The following is a 17,228-nucleotide window of genomic DNA, read 5'->3' as shown; positions in this document are numbered from 1 at the left end:
AAATTCCATAACTCTGTCAAAACTTGATTGATTTTCATGGGGAATACCATTTTGATCATTATTTGGACTCTACTTTGATTCTGCATCAAAATAAAATTTATTTTTAACATTTCATATTTTTCGACTTTCACTGTCTATTTTATCCGTACTCTTCCTTGACTTGCCCCTTGACACCTACTCAAAAACTTCCAAACCCCATAACTTTGTTAAAAGTGGACCGATTTTCATTTGGAATACCATTTTGATCATTATTTGGACTCTACTTTGATTCTGCATCAAAATATTTTTTATTTTTAACATTTCATATTTTTCGACTTTCACTGTCTTTTTTATCCGTACTCTTCCTTGACTTACTCCTTGACACTTACTCAAAAACTTCCAAATCCCATAACTCTGTCAAAACTTGATCGATTTTCATGTGGAATATCATTTTGATCATGTTTTGGCCGTAAAACTTATTTTGCATTTATATTTTATTGGTTTAGAACATTGTCTTTTTCGGAACATGGTTCGATTTTGATGGTAAGGGTCCCCCCTTTAACTCTCGAAACATTTTGCTACCCAACATATCTAGAAATGTTGTATTTAATTTATTATTTATGCAATATGTTGGCATTTCAATAAGGAAGTGTTTATTAATTCATCTGGTACTTTGCTGTAAATAAATATTAATTTATTTTACCTATTTTTCCAAACAATAGATTTATTGAATAATACTTGAATAATTTAATAACACTAAGTTGAGATGCTTAGTAAGCTTTTCTTTAACATGGCTTATAGTAAGATTATTTATGTAAAAACAACAATTTTAATCCTTGGCTTAATCCTAAGCCAGTACGTTGGATAACTCTGTTTGTCGACTCTTGTATCTCAGGCCGTGTTCCATGTAGGTAAATGGAGGATTCGGTTGAGTCATGCAAAAGTAGAGACCCTTGGCATTCGGTGGATAGATGAGACCGATATTTAGGGTGTTCTCGTAACTGCAATCGCCGTGTCTGAACTTGGCCCAATTCTCGCATTTGGTGGCTGGAATCATGACGCATTCGATGAGAGCTTCCATGAACAGGACAAATGGATACATGTGACTGCAGATTTTAGTTTCGCAGCCCGGTTGGAGTTTCTTTCTCGGGAAATAGCCGATGCCATTGGGATATATATCGACATGACCGAGTGGCAACCTCACACCAAACACATCTCCCTCGCCGTGCAACACGACAACACGTGCCGCAACACTCTGCCGCACCAGAATGTCGGTGGTGCGGCACATTGTGGCAGGATCAATGGCAATGAGTTGGCCCACCAATTGTTTGCTGCCCTTGGCATACAAATCCGCACCCAGGGCTGCAATATTCGCACCCACCGAATGTCCTGCCAATGTAATATCCTCAGCGGCAATTCCTGCCTCCGATAGCGAAGTCAACAGCTTGTAAATTGTATAACCATGCACCGAGAGATGATGCCGCACCGTGTAGTACAATTGTGCCACATTTGTGGCAAAGTCCACGACGATTACATTGAGATCCCTTCGTGTTCGTTGCAACAACAACAAATGCTCCTGCACACTGAAATAACTGTCGGCCGTGTGAAAGGCATTCACATAGATCAATGTCCTGCGTTTCGGATTGATATCAAAGTCACGGATTTCCGGTATCGATTTGATGGGCAATTGAATGCTTTGATTGGTGATCGTCATCACATGGAGACGTGCATCGCTGGGATTGATGCCCTCAAAGAGCGACATGACGCCCTCATCCACAGGGGCATCACCTAAATATTTTAAATGCATTATTATTATTATTTTTAAAATTTTTTATTAATCAAATAACTTTAATTTTTGTTATGTATTTTTTTTTACGCAAAGGCAGTTTGAAATAAAGAAATCATTTTGCCCCTTTAAGCTAGTAAAAATTAAAATTATTATAATTATTTATTATATTATATTATATTTATAGCCTGGCAGACAACCTGAATATTTTAAATTAATTTTTATTATTGTTATTTTTATGGGAATACTTTTTTTATTATAAAGATTTTTTAATATTTATTATTATTATGGAATCATTTTAATTTAAATATTTTTTCATAGATTTAAATATTTAAATTTCTATATTTTAACTTATATAATAATTATTATTATGATTTATTGTATTGTTATTTATTGTGTTATATTTATAACCTGGCAGATCATCTGAATATTTACAATTAATTTTTATTATTGTTATTATTATTGGAATAATTTTTTTGACTATCAAGATTTTTCATTATTTATTATTATTATTGAATCTTTTTAATTTAAATATTTTTTCATAGAAATAAATAATGACAATAATAATAATAGGAAAAAACAGTTTATTAAAATCATAATAAAATGTCTTAAATATATAAGAAAATTTAGTTTTTTGCTATTATTATTATTTATTATTTATTGATATTATGATTTTATTTAATTATTCATGGTATTACTACATTCGCTTTTTTATTATTATTTTTATTTCTTTAATAAATCCAGACTATTATTGAATCTTTTCTATTAAATTATTTTTTTTAGAATTAAAGAAGAATTATTATAATTGGAAAAGCAATTTTAAAAGCATAATATAATGTCATAAATTAAAAAAAATTTAGTTTTTTGCTATTATTATTTATTTATATTATTACTTATTATTTATTGATATTATGATTTTATTTAATTATTCATGGTATTATTATATTCTTGTTTTATTATTATTATTATTATTATTATTTATTATTAATTGATATTATTATTTTCTTTAATTATTCATGGTATTATTAAATTCGTTTTTTTATTATTATTTATTTTTTATTGATATTATTATTTTCTTTAACTATTCATGGTATTATTATATCCGTTTTTTATTGGTGTTTGTCTAATATTATTTCATATTTTTTATTTACTGACTTCATCTGTTTTTATTAATTTTTCACGGTATTATTATTTGTTATATTAGAGAATAGATCTATCTTAAAAGTCTTCATACTCGTTGAACTTACAGAATGCATGCCAGCCGCGATTTAATTGCTTCGTTAATAAATCCAGATTATGTTTCTGTACGCGATCAATGCTAGCGGCAGCTGAGATCTCTTTGCTTAATCCAAGCCAGATTAGGAATAATCCCAAAGCTAATCCACTCCAGTTAACTGTTGTCTGTGCTGCTCTCATTGCTGTCACTTTAACACAGCTCTGCGTGGTTGCAGCCACTTTTATAGCCAAGTTAAGACTGAGTTGAGTGTGCTTATCGTTTTCACGCTTATCTCAGCTTCAGTTTCAGTCTGGTTTGCTATTTTTCGGCATTTTGCACGTTTTAAACGACTCAAAATTAGAGTCAAGCTGGAATTGTGTCTGGCTTTGGTCTAGATCCCCCTCTAAAGATCTTTTTATTTTTTAGATAAGCATTTTCTGTCGCTTAAGATAACTGAGAGCGCTATTGATTAATGCCAAGAATCGTGCCACAAAAAGAAAAAAACTATATATTTTAGACCCTGTACTTTAAAAAGAACAAAGTGTAACAGACAGAAACGAACGAATCAGTTAAGAATTTTGTCATGTATAATAAATACTAAAAATTTCATCATGATTGCTTAAAAAATAATACAAAATTAGTGAATTGACCTTATATGTAACTTACCTTAAATTCTTTTTACCGTACCGAGTCTCTCACAATCGAGTTCGCTTCTTTTTGGCTATTCTACTAATTTTTTTTTTATAAATCATATTTTATCTTATACAATTTTTATAACTTTCATTCTTATTTAGCAATAATTTCGATATATTTTGATATTTTTTTTTTATTTTGATTTGTGTGCGAAAAGACAACTAGGTGCTTAGAGTATGCGAATATTTTTGTTATAAATTTTACTATATGATTTTAACTTTTAATATATACGCTGTAAATTTGACTAACGCTTGAAAACGTTACAAGATTCAAGATTTACGCCAATTGAGGTAGCGGTGGTTGTTTAGGTACTTCCAGTTATCGTTTATCGATTTTAGGGTGTACTTTTAAGTTTAAAAAAACATAGTTAACTTTTCCCACAACATTTTCCTTAGTTTTCAACAACATTCTTTCCATTTTAACAATTGAAATATACATTTTTATGTTTTTTTTTTTTTTGTTTACGAATTCTAAATTTGTATAATTTATTTTTAAAGAAACCCAAAATAGTTAAAGAATAAATAATAGTGTGTTCTATTGAGAAATGTACTAAAAATAAACATTGGTTGTGTCAAAGAATACTTTGTTTCTGCTATGCGACGGCTTCACTGGTTCTCAAACTTTCCCATGACTAAAATTAGAAATTTAGACCAGCCTGAACATCGGCCATAATGTTGGCAGATTTCTGAAGCTGTTTGACCTCAGTTTCGGTGAGAATCTGCTTCACAATGGAGGTGACACCGTTGGCATTCAATACACAAGGCAGCGACAGGAAGACGTCCTTATCAATGCCATGTTCGCCCTAAAAATAAAAAAGAATTGGAGATTAATATATTTTTTTAAAGATCTTAGCTTGTAAAAAAAAAAAACAGACAGATTGTGAATTTTACTAAACCCACTTTTTTTAATACACCCCAATATTTTTAATCAGAAAATACCTCTTAAAAATGTTTTTTTTTTATCTGTGATAAGGATTAGTTTTTAAATTATCTTTTAAATCTGATGATTTTGCTTAATTTCTTTCAAGGGTGAGTTTATTATTTGGATCATTTTTCGGGTGTGCAGCATTTTGAAACGAAAATTATTAGTTTTAAAATGATATATTTTTTAATTAAAAAATTATGTTTAATGCGGAACTTTATTTTTCGATCTTTAGACGTTAAAATTCTAGCAAATTCGAAATAAAATTTAATTAACAGAATTTTTAAGTAAATAGTACTAAATAAATCAAATATATCCAATAGTTTTTAACTAAACATTTAATTTTGTATTTAAAACTAGGTCTGAATAAAATATAGATGAAAAAAATGTGGATATATTCATTGTCTTTCTGGGAGTGTTACAATTTTTAAGATCACATTCTCAAGAAATAAGCAGAAATAATAGAAATATACAAAATAAATAAATCTATAGAGAACATTCATATATACATAAGCAATTGGAAAACGTGAAGATTTTTAAAATCGATAGTGAGATTCTCAAGAAATATGTAAAATTAATCAAAATATATAAAAGAAAGTTTTATAGAGAAATGTTTAATGCGGTTTTTTCCTACTTTCGATCCTCAAATGTGTTTGAAAAGTGAATTTAGTAAAAGTGACAAAAAGAATCAATTTTGTTGCCTAGTGTAATCAAGCTTACCAGCACGGAGGTGGAGACGGCGGCGACGCTGCTCGTGTTCCTCAAAATGGCGGAGGCCAGGGATGCGGTGCTGAGACCAATGGCCCAGGAGGTGTAACCCTTTAGCTTGATGACCTCATAGGCCGAATCGACGACCTGTTTGTGCAGCTCATTCCACTTCTCTGGATCCTCGCCGGTGCCCAGAGTTGGGTTCAATTCACGCAGACGCACGCCGGCAATGTTGACTCCGGACCACACGGGAACGGAGCTGTCGCCGTGCTCGCCAATGATCCAGCCGTGGCAGGAGGTGGGTGCCACGCCCAGACGCTGGGACATCAGGAAGCGGAAGCGGGAGGAATCCAAATTGGTGCCGCTGCCAATGACACGATTCTTGGGCAGACCGGATAGCTTCCAGGCCACATAGGTCATAATATCAACGGGGTTAGAAACCATCAGCAAAATGGTATCGGGACTGTACTGTAAACAAGAAGGAAATTAATTAAAATAATTATTCAAATTTATTTTATATAATTAGATAGTGAAATAATTTATTTGTATAAAGAAAAGCATTTCACAAATTTGGGCTTTTTATTTTAAAAAAAGTCTGTTATTTAAATATTTAAAATGTTTACAAGTTCAAATTAAATAAGTAACTAAAGAAACTAACTAAAATATAATATAATATATTTTAGAATTGGTTTTTGTGCAAACAAAAATATATTAAAATTTATTTCATTGTCAAATCAATTGTCAAGTTATTAATTAAAAAAAAAAAAAAAAAAAAAAATTATAAACCTAATTCAATAAATGAAATTAAATAAAATAGCTTTTGCTTAAGTTTAAGAATTAATTAATCCATCTGCGCTTACATTTTTTTTATATATCGATATAAATTTCCCAATTATAGCAAAAATTTTTAACTCAAGAAAAAAAAAAACAAAATTTTAAATACTTCTAAACTTTAAAAATTTTAATTTTCTATGCTTTTTGTTTGAAACTTAAAATAATTTTTTTTGTATGTTAATTACTAATTAGAAAATCTTGAAACTAAATTTAATTTACAATTAAAAGATAATTTTGAACTGCTTTTATTTTAAATAAATAACTTACTATAATTTAGATTCAATTTAATGTTAATTGTTAAACTCATTTACTTTGTCAAATAGCTAAATTTTTGAATAGAGAAATACATATATAAATTATAAATTAATAAATCCATCTGCGCTTACATTTTTTTTATATATCGATATAAATTCCCCAATTATAGCAAAATTTGTTAACTCAAAAAAACAAAAAAAATAAACAAAATTTTAAATACTTCCAAATTTAAAAAAAAATTTGAATCTTCTATGCATTTGGTTTGAAACTTAAAATAATTTTTTTTGTATGTTAATTACTAATTAAGAAATCTTGAAACTAAATTTAATTTACAATTAAAAAGATATTTTTGAACTGCTTTTATTTTAAATAAATACATAGCTATAATTTAAAAACAATTTAATGTTAAATGTTAAACTGATTTACTTTGTCAATTAACTAAATTTCTTAATAGAGAAATACATATATATTTTAAGTACTTACTTCCACCAGTTTGGGGATAATGTTCTTGAGAATATCCGTGTTGCGTTGCACGAGAGAAAGACGAGATTCTCCCTCCTTTTGCCGAACACCAGCGGTGACAATGCACAGCCGTGAATTGGCCGAAATGGCGAAATCGGTGCTGGCTGTGATTTGTGGATTCTTGAGGAAGTTGGAGCCATGTTGCAGATCCATAAGTTCACCCTGCAACTTGTCCGCACAGACATCGATGAGGCAGACCTCCTTGGAGACGCCCTGGGCGAGAATGCTGAAGGCGCTGGCCATGCCCACCATGCCGATGCCCACAACGGTGACCTTGTGACCCGAGCTGGGCAACACCTCAGCCACTTGGGCCAATAGACTGTCCTTAACGGCGGCCATTGCTAGAGTGGGACAAATGAATTAAAGGAGAAAAAGAAAGGAAGAATTAGTGTCACGTGTGCATTGTTGATATTCAAATTAGCGTGTAGTACACTAAGAAAAAATATTGATAAATATATTTTTATACATATTTGTTAAACGAAAATTCTTGGCATTACAAATAGTAATTTGAAGACCCTTTACAGACTTTTAAAAATATAGAAAATTTTACGATATTAGGAAAATTTTTATTGTTTAGTGTTGGTTAATTTTTTTAAGTTTTCTTTTTGTTTTAGTGAATAAATAAGATAAATATTTTTGACTTCTTGTTATATTTCCTCAGTGTACTTACTGAAAAATAGTAAAAGAAACTGTCTATATAAATTCAACACAAAATTAGATTTATAAAATCTTTCAATTAAAAAATGCTCAAAAACTAAATATTTCTAAAAATTGTGAAAACATCTTTATTGTATCTAATTCATCTAATAATCTAATCATTAATGATTGTATTACTTTTCTATATATTTTAAAATAGTGAAAGAAACTGTCTATATATTCAACACAAATTCACATTTATAAATGCTTTTATTTAGAAAATGCTCCAAAACTAAAAATTCCCAAAAATTGGGAAAACATGTTTATTGTATTATTATTAATAGTTGTATTACTTTTCTATATATTTGAAAATAGTGAAAGAAACCTTTTATATATTCAACACAAAATCACATTTATTAAAGCATTAATTTAGAAAATGCTCGAAAACTGCAAATTCCTAAAAATTGGAAAAACATGTTTATTGTATTATCATTAATAATTGTATTACTTTTCTATATATTTGTCTCTTCAAGTTTGTTATATTTTTAAAAACAGTTTGTTATGAATTATATTTTTGATCTTAACAGTGGTTTTTTTTTTGTCAGTGTACTTAATAAGAACTAGTAAAAGTGGAAAAATCTCGCAACACTCACACAAACACCAACTCACAGACCTATGTGTCGGCGTTGTTTAACCTTCATGAAGGTCATATTTATATAAATTTGCCGACTGCTCCACACGCAGCAACTTATGGAAGAGAAACCACAACGCAACATTGCCGAAAAACTAGAAATTTATTATAATTTTTCATTTTGCGCGCAGTTGTGAGTTTTATATGTGACTGACAGTGGCAAAGAGAGGAAGGAGAGGAGAAAGGGGCGGTCAAGGCGTCACATGCCACACACACGCACAACAATTCCAATTGGCATTCAAGCCAATAAACCTCATTAACCCCTCCTCCCTAATGGGTGTAAGTTATATTTTTTTTTATCAAAAAGACCTGCGAAGAATTTGCAACAGTTAAGCAAACTTCATTATGATGTAATTCATCATTAACAAATCACTTTGCTATCAATAAATGTCTTATCAATTGATAAGTCACTTAATAATTACACACAAACAATCGATTAGTAATCTAAATGCTCAATTACGATGCAAGATTATTTACTACAACAGCAAATGAATAAGTTTATTTATTTTTAAATATAATGACGTATATTTTCTAGGGGGTGTGATCCATTTAAGGGTTTCAATGTAGCTCGTTATTGAGTCTACGCTAATATTTGAAAAAAGTTAACTGATAAGATTAGCAACAATTGGCAGCTGCTTATCAGCGTTATTCAAATGTTTATATATGCTTTTACTATAAACCATATGAGCACGTTTTTAATTAGAAATGTGCAATTTTGTTGCCCTTACCCTGAACTTGAACGTTTTCTAATTAAAATTGTGGTTTACACAAGAAAATTAGTAATAATAAAAGAGTTTCAGCTGAGCTATAAACTGCAATTGCTTTATTTAAAACAAAGCTGGCATTATTATAGGCTTTTAAAGAAATGTATAGAAACAAGTGGTTTTTATAATTTAGGTTTTAACCATAAGATGTCGAGATTTGCAAAAGATTTGTTGCAGCTGTTTAAAATAGTTAATATTAAACTTTATTGGCACTTTAAAAAAAAGCACAAATTTGTTTTTCTCTTGTGGTATAGTTATCTGATTTGGGGAAAATTTGTTCAATATGTCAAAAACATAATAACAAGTGTATATATTGAGTTTAGTCAAGATATTTGAGAAACTAACACTTTTCTTCAATTTCGAGGAATATATATCATAGCTGTAATATAACTGATGGTTTCTATATGAAATAGTATACAACTTTGAAAAAAATTGGTTGGGATGAAGAAATTAAATTAAAGAGGGTAAACATTGAGTTTAGTTGAAGTATTACAGAAAACAAATATATATTTCACCAAGGGTTCTTACTAATCCTATATGATAAAGTGTTCCGATCTGGAGAAAATTCGCAAAATATGCGTAAAATATATTTATAAGGGTAATTGCAGTAGTTAGTTGGTATATTTTAGAATAGAAATAGGTTTTTTACAAATTTCAACTCTACTCTCAAATGATGATATGCACGATATATTGAATATATAGTGTTGTAATAAGGTCAAAACTAGTTTATATCGGATGTACAGCTTAAAGAAGCAGCTCTGTCAAGTTTCAGCAAGATATATTAAGGGAATTCCGAGTTCGCTTAGAACATACGCTTGATTTTTGTAATAAATAGTTAAGAAAAGTCAACTAATAACATTGCTATAAATTATATAGTTAATTTATAAAAACTCGCCACTTTTCAATGCAAAACTGAACTTTTTTTGTAGTTTCTGAATAGACAACTACTTTAAATAGTTATGAGTAGATAGTATGAGATCATTGCCTATAACAACTATTACCGATTTATCTAGTTTTCGTCATGCAACACTGGACTAGCTCACTTGTTGCAAGCAAATAGGCCAGAAACAATATTAAATGACCTTCTTTCAAAGTCAAATGTGGCTGAATTTAAAAAAAAAAAAGAAAAACGGAAAATGTGGAACAGCTGTTTTTGGCTGGGAAAAACCGACGCATGCGTTGCGAGGAAAACGAAAACGAAAGTGAAAGTGAAAGCACAGTTTTTATATATATACAAAAAAAAGGGGGACAAGCAGACAGGAAGTGACCCAGCACAAGGCCAAGGGCGGAAGTTGAATGCACTTTGGAGCAGGAAGTAAAACTACTGCACTTGAAGAAATACTTTTAACTAGCACAGGCAATAATTTAATTTATAATACTTTTTGTTAGCTATGTTTTGTGTTTAATTTTGCTTACTTTTTTGTTTGCTTTATTTGGAATTCACTGGATTGATTTTATGATAATATTAATGCCTCTTTTTTTTTTAGAGAGGTTGTCGATGTTCCGTTCTGTTTGCGCGCTCGTTGCGAACTGTTTGAGACTCGTTGGAATTTCGTTGTTGCCGCTGGATTTTGTAGTTGCCTCTCTCTGCAGCTGCTGACGTCGACGTCGACGTCAGCGTCGCTGTCGCTGTCAGCTGCAGAGTCAGGATGAATGACGAAATGGCCTAAACGGCATTGTGAAAGCCACTCAGAGGCCGGTTAATCTCTCTCTCTCTCTTTCTGCCTCTCCCTAACTCTCCCTCTCTTTTCCTCTCTCTCCAGTCTCTCCAGAGTTTTTATTTCGACTTCATTCCCTATTAACTTTGAAGGTGACCTCTGTGCTGCTTTTTTCTCTCTTTCTCTCTCTGTTTATTTCGTTTTGGCCTTCTCATTTTCTTGGATATTTTTAGCCTGAATTTGATTTGTTTATTCCTGGAGTTGCGGGGGAGTTTTGCCTCGTGCCGTGCATTAAAAATATACATATATATATATATACATGACTGCTTAGAAATGTATCTGGCAGATACATTGATCTGCAATTCTATTTGCCGGTGGTTGCAGCCGCGTGACAACAGCAGCTGTCTAGCTATTAGAGTGTGTGTGTGAGTGTGTATGAGTATGTGTATTGGTGTGTGTGTGTGTGTGTGTGGAAGCACAACAATTTGGACCTCAAGGCAACGCACGTGCCGCAGATCACACAGCTGGGGTAGAAGACTAACCAAAGATACAAAGATAAAAAGATAGATAGATACACTCTCTTCTGTTGCCGAAAATTTGGCCAAGAGCCAAGCAGCTGTGGCATGCAACTAAATAGTTTGCTAGACTTCAGATGCAGCAAGTTGCAAGTAATACATATTTAAAGTTTACATGTCAAATAATTTGGAATAAATTTAAAAACAAATCCAGACTAAACTCTCTAATAAACCCTTAAAATTTACAATCTAATTATTTTTTTTATATAAAACTTATATTTTAAAATTTTATCTATTCTTTAAAAATCCAAATAAGATAGTCAAAAATATTTTCAAAATTATTATATAATAGAAATATTAAATATATTATTAATATATTAAATATATAAACAAAAATTCAATAAACAATAAAAAATTTAAATAAAATAAATTAATAAATTTAATAAACTATTTTTGCTGTTTTATTTATTTTAATTATGCTATTTCAAACATTGGAACAATATTACGTTGAATATTTACTTTTATTTTTATTGAAACATTGTAGATTTTTGTTGTTTATGTCAAATTTATTTACACTTTTAAATTATTTAGAGTTTTTTTTTTAAATTATATTCAGTTGTATTTAGTTTATGCTACATTAATCCAATTACAAGTTAAACAATTTTATTTAAATATATTTAGCTATTATTAGTTTATATACATATGTAAGTTTTATTAATATTAAAAAATTATTTATACATTTGTTCAAATAATATCATTTAAGCTATATTAATTATTTATTATTTGACATTATTAACATTTTAAAGTTATTTAGACATTGGTTTAAATAATTTCGTTAAAGCTTTATATTTAAAATAATTTTTTTTTAATATTTTAGAAATCTATCTTTTATTTAAATATATATTTTGTTTTCGTAATTTTTACTTGGAATTTATATAAAATTTTTAGGTATGAGGGACAAAATGAATTTATTAACACAATGTCAATGGACAAACTTATATTGAAATGATGCATACCCTATATATAGGGAAACTTGATTAACTCAGTAGTTTACTATGAAATTAGTGAAAATTATTAAATAATTGAATTAACAGAAATATAGCGATTTGCAAGGCGCTGTGACGTCATAACTTATGCTCAATTGACTGAGAGTGTAAGTGATAAAGAGTTTGAGAGAGAGTGAGAGTGAGAGAGGGAGAAAGAGAGAGACTCTAGGCAGCGGGGCTTTCAGGTTAAAGGGGAGGAGACAAAAGCGGCGTTCGTGACAGACAACACACACACATAAACTATGATTTTTTTTGCAAGTGATTCACGCTCAATTCTGCAATCTAACGTGATTCCTCTCTCGCTCTCTCTCTCTCTTGCAGTGTCTCTCCCTCTCTCTCTCTCTCTCTCAACTGAGGTAGGGTGCATCTACCGGCAAATGCAATTGGCGCGCATTTTGTGAAAGTGTTTTTTGACCCACATTTTGTCTTCTTCTTTAACTTCCGACCTCTTCGAGGTTATGACGACATCAATGTCCAACCTTGTGAAATCTGAGTACTAAGTACTACAAGTACTTTTTCTTCTTCTTCTTCTTGATTGCATTCTACGAAACGTGTTTTGTTATGGGTTAATGAACCCGACTGTGTTCTGTGATTTTAAACTGCTTCTTCCTCCATGTACTGAATTCTCTTTTTTGTTTAAACTATGATTCAGTTAACGACGCGACATTTTGTTTATTTATGGTGAAATCTATTCTTAAGTAGTAGCAAATTCGATACCACATATATTCTAGAGACCAAAGTGCAAAATTCAAGTATATTTTATTTGTAAATATTTAATCGAATTGTGCATTATGTTTACTTTAATTTTGTTTATTATTATATTTGGTACATGTGTCTGCAATTCAGGTTGTTGTATCGACTAAACTTGGCGCCAGCTAGCGGCTATTTAGTGAACTTTGTTGTGCAGCAAACTAGTTGCAAAGCTGTCCGCTAGATGGCGCAACAGCGTCAAATATGTGGCGGTCCGTCGATCTTGCTGGATTCTTAGCGATATCTATCGATGACAATCGTTCCAAACGAGCGAAAATTTAAATTTTAGTTCATGCTAATTTTAAAATGCAATAACTTTGAAATTAATTTACATTTTGATGAAAATTAAAAATTCGAAATTCAAAAAAATATGTATAAATTTTAATTTTAATTTTGAAGCTCGTCAACCCAAGGGAATAGAAGTTAAAAATTTTATTGAAAAAAGCATATCATAAAATCGAGGAAATTCCAACAAAAACTCTGCAAAAATTTAAAAAATTCTAGCTTAAAAAATAAGAAAAATTTCAAATTAGTCAAATTTTCGAAGTTGCAACTGAATTTTTTTTTTTATTAAATTAGAACAAGTTTCCAGATTGGGAAATTCTGTAGAGTTGGCAGCCCCAATTTGTAAGGAACTTCGATGCAAATAAAAAAAAATATATTAAAACGAAATCAAACACAATAAATTAAGTAAGTAACTAATTATAGAAAGATAATACGTGTATAACTTCAAGAATACCACAAATAAGGCCGCGATGGAAGAATGAAATTCAGAATTCAAAATAAAATAAGGTTGCGGATCTTCATTTTATCTCGAAATGAGTTATTTTTTAAGATATAAATAGGAAATATTTATTTAGTACGTATAAAAATGTGGTACATTTATTTCGAATACTCAAAATTAATAGATTGGAACGAATAATATTTATAGAATGCTTAATTCGGATACTAAATTGTGCATTGATGGTCGTTTTTCTGGATTTTTATCCCAGCACTTTTCAATCAAGTTTCTTACATTCTTGAGATCCTTTGTATCCTCGATGGGAGGCCGTTCACCTGAAGTGGTCAAAATGTTAAGAGAGCTAACGAGAATTTGACTATTTACTAACCTTTAGTGACTTTTTCCATAATGATGAGTGGTTCTTCATTTGTTAAATAATAAAAGGGTTTCTTTCGAGACATCACCTCCCAGAAAACGATGCCATAGCTGTAAACATCGCTTTTCTCCGAATACGTGAAGCTTACGGAAATCTGTTTGTACAAAAATAATTGCGTTTAAGTTAGTTATATATAAGAACTAGCACAGACCTCAGGTGCCATATATTCGGGTGTTCCAACATAATCCTTTGTCATCAAAGTAGCCTGTTCTCTAGTTGTACCAAAATCTGCGATCTTCAATACTCGATAATTGTCGGTAAGTAACAAGTTTTTGGTTTTAATATCCCGATGGATAATTGGCTTCGGCTTCATGGCATGTAAATATTCAAGACCCTACATTATGTGGAAAATTATTACGATTACGATTATATGTAGAAATTTAATTTGAATTAATCTTACTTCGGCTAATTGGCACATCCAACTTAGAGCAGTCGAATCTGAATATTCACTTCGCATCTGGTCTCCCTTTTTATTATGTATGTAGTCATAGAGTGTTCCACAGTCTGCAAACTCCATCGCAATCCCAAATTTGGAATCCTTGTCCTCCACCGTACCATACAGCTCGATAATATTTTTATGGATAGCTTGGGATAAATATTTCACTTCCCTTTCAATATTTTTCTTGGCATCGTCATCTTTTACAAAGACTTCTTTTATAGCACATGGAAGATCGTTAAAATGAGATTTATAGACAACGCCGAAGGCTCCAGATCCGAGTATCTGAAATTGCTTACATTAATATAGGTTTTTTATTATAGGTCTTTTAAGGCGTTACCTCTTTATCACCAGTATTCAAGCTATTCAGTTTTCTGTCACGAGAGTTCACCCTGTTAAAGGTTTCTTGAGGCGTTTCCTCGGTCAGGGCATCATAATTACTCCCTTTTTGAGAGACCTCTTTAATCGCTAAATTATTCAATGAATCAAAAAAGGATATAACACTAGAAGTCCTTTCCAGGACTATCAGTGTCAGTTGACGGATTACGCCCATGTCCGATCTTTCACAGCTCTACCGATAGAGTTACAAATATTCACTACAGTAGTATTCGACAACTCTGCGGTGAATCGGAAGAAAACGAAGAAGAGGAGTCTTCTGTTTCACTAAAATATTAAATTGATAAGTTTGAAAGTGGAATGTATTAAAAAACTATTGGCGAAAGTGACCACAAAAGTAATTTAATTACCCTAAAAATCGTATTTGCTGTTTCCACATCTGTTTATTGGCGGAGGATTGTGTTCTTCCTAGCTGAGGGTGCTGAAGTCAACTGTGAAAACGATGAAAGCAGGGAACAACTCTTGTATTAAATATAAATTATTTCACACCCAATTTGCTTTGTTCGTCATCTCTTTGTTATAAATATTTGCACTGATTCACATCTTAATTCTGTGTTAATAAGGTATTTTCGTTGCTTAAAATGTCTCACAGTTACTAAAATTGAACTGTAAGCTTTCCACCCCAGTCTTAAAGCCCTTGCCTAAAAGTCGGATCTTCAAAAGTATTGCACTCTTTTAGGCATCATCTAAATTTATAATATACTGTACCGATTTGTACTAAATTTGGTCTGGATACATAAGATAAATATATACAAGACAGAAAAAAAAAACAAATGTTTTTCATACTAAAACTGGATTTTCGATCTATCCTTCTAATTGCAGGTATATGTAATAGATCGATGTGAAGCAAATTTGGTTAGGATATATAACACAATACCATAAATACAATTTGTAAGATTTATTGATATATTTCAAGGAACAGCAACATTTCGCTCCTATCTCATCTACATATATGATATAATAATTTAATTTTACCCCAATATGGTCAGGAACTTGCTTTAGAAGCCTAAAAATAAAACAGACTTTATTAAGGAAGTCATCATCCAGACTATAAAATTTTGATATGTTATTTCTTCATTGATTTTTTATACCCTGAGCCCATTGAAAATGGGCAAAAAAGGGTATAATGTGTTTGGCAGAATGTATGTAACAGGCAGAAGGAGGGGTGGCAGACCCCATAAAGTATATATATTCTTGATCAGGATCAACAGCCGAGTCGATCTAGCCCTGTCCGTCTGTCTGTCCGTCTGTCCGTCTGTCCGTCTGTCCGTCTGTCTGTCCGTCTGTTTGAACGCGTCGATCTCAGAGACTGTAAGTGCTAGAGACTTCAAATTTGGAATGCAGGTTTGTGAATACCATACGCAGGTCAAGTTTGTTTTCAATTTTTGATGCCACGCCCCCTTCGCCCACAAATTGAAAAAAACGATTTACAGGCGCAATTTTTGACATAGCACTCCTAACTGAACAATCAGTTGAGAAGTATGCGTATTAAACGACCCTGAAAATTTCAAAGCGATTGACCCATAAATAAAGAAGTTATTTCGAATTTAGATTTAGTTGAATAATTACATTTGGATGGCAAATCAAACGTGCGAGCGAGACAGCATGTTCACGTTTGTATGCAAGGCGCACAAACACAGTAAGAAATAGTACCAATTTTCTTTTGGGCTTCGATTTCAAGTACTATATGACCTAGAGACTTCAAATTTGTTATGTAGGTTCCTGGATACCATACGCAGGTCAAGTTTGTTTCCAATTTTAGGTGCCACGCCCCCTTCGCCCACAAATTGCACCAAACGATTTACAGACGCAATTTTTGACATAGCACTCCCTAACTGAACAATCAGTTGAGAAGTATGCGTATTAAACGACCCTGAAAATTTCAAAGCGATTGACCCATAAATAAAGAAGTTATTTCGAATTTAGATTTAGTTGAATAATTACATTTGATGGCAAATCAAACGTGCGAGCGAGACAGCATGTTCACGTTTGTATGCAAGGCGCACAAAGACAAAACGAATTAGTACCCATTTTTTTTTGGTACCAAATAAGAATTAAGCGATAAGCAAAAATATTATCGATATCATGTAATGAAAATGTTAATGTATAATTTATGTATATACAAATATACAATTTGATTAAAATATAATTGTGTTAATATATAAATATGTATTTTTGCATGCCAAAAATCAGCAGAAGCTGATAGCTATGTATGTATGAAATTGCATGAGAGAAATAGCGATCATTTTGCAGCACTACTCTTGC

At 31.2% G+C, this 17,228-nt stretch overlaps 3 protein-coding genes across 3 annotated transcripts; all 3 read right to left on the bottom strand.

Moving 5' to 3' along the window:
• Window positions 1-733: 733 nt before the first annotated feature.
• LOC117787996 (phospholipase A1 member A) lies at window positions 734-3,762 on the bottom strand. The gene is made up of 2 exons (XM_034626648.1): window positions 3,013-3,762; window positions 734-1,767 (listed from the first exon to the last, which is right to left on the bottom strand). Exons 1-2 carry the CDS (start codon window positions 3,179-3,181, stop codon window positions 827-829), a joined length of 1,110 nt encoding a protein of 369 aa, XP_034482539.1. The 5' UTR covers window positions 3,182-3,762; the 3' UTR covers window positions 734-826.
• Window positions 3,763-4,184: 422 nt separating this feature from the next.
• Window positions 4,185-10,562, bottom strand: LOC117787997 (L-lactate dehydrogenase). The gene is made up of 4 exons (XM_034626649.1): window positions 10,422-10,562; window positions 6,876-7,255; window positions 5,316-5,771; window positions 4,185-4,476 (listed from the first exon to the last, which is right to left on the bottom strand). Exons 2-4 carry the CDS (start codon window positions 7,251-7,253, stop codon window positions 4,312-4,314), a joined length of 999 nt encoding a protein of 332 aa, XP_034482540.1. The 5' UTR covers window positions 7,254-7,255; window positions 10,422-10,562; the 3' UTR covers window positions 4,185-4,311.
• A 3,248-nt stretch (window positions 10,563-13,810) lies between these two features.
• On the bottom strand, window positions 13,811-15,230 carry LOC117787765 (mitogen-activated protein kinase kinase kinase 7-like). Its single transcript, XM_034626370.1, has 5 exons — window positions 14,908-15,230; window positions 14,532-14,852; window positions 14,283-14,465; window positions 14,084-14,225; window positions 13,811-14,030 (listed from the first exon to the last, which is right to left on the bottom strand). Exons 1-5 carry the CDS (start codon window positions 15,118-15,120, stop codon window positions 13,900-13,902), a joined length of 990 nt encoding a protein of 329 aa, XP_034482261.1. The 5' UTR covers window positions 15,121-15,230; the 3' UTR covers window positions 13,811-13,899.
• Window positions 15,231-17,228: the final 1,998 nt, after the last annotated feature.

This window comes from Drosophila innubila (genome assembly GCF_004354385.1).
Source record: "Drosophila innubila isolate TH190305 chromosome 3L unlocalized genomic scaffold, UK_Dinn_1.0 0_D_3L, whole genome shotgun sequence".
NCBI classification, from domain to species: domain Eukaryota; kingdom Metazoa; phylum Arthropoda; class Insecta; order Diptera; family Drosophilidae; genus Drosophila; species Drosophila innubila.
The sequence above is the reverse complement of the archived record's forward strand: the minus strand, read 5'-3'. Positions and strand labels throughout refer to the sequence as shown.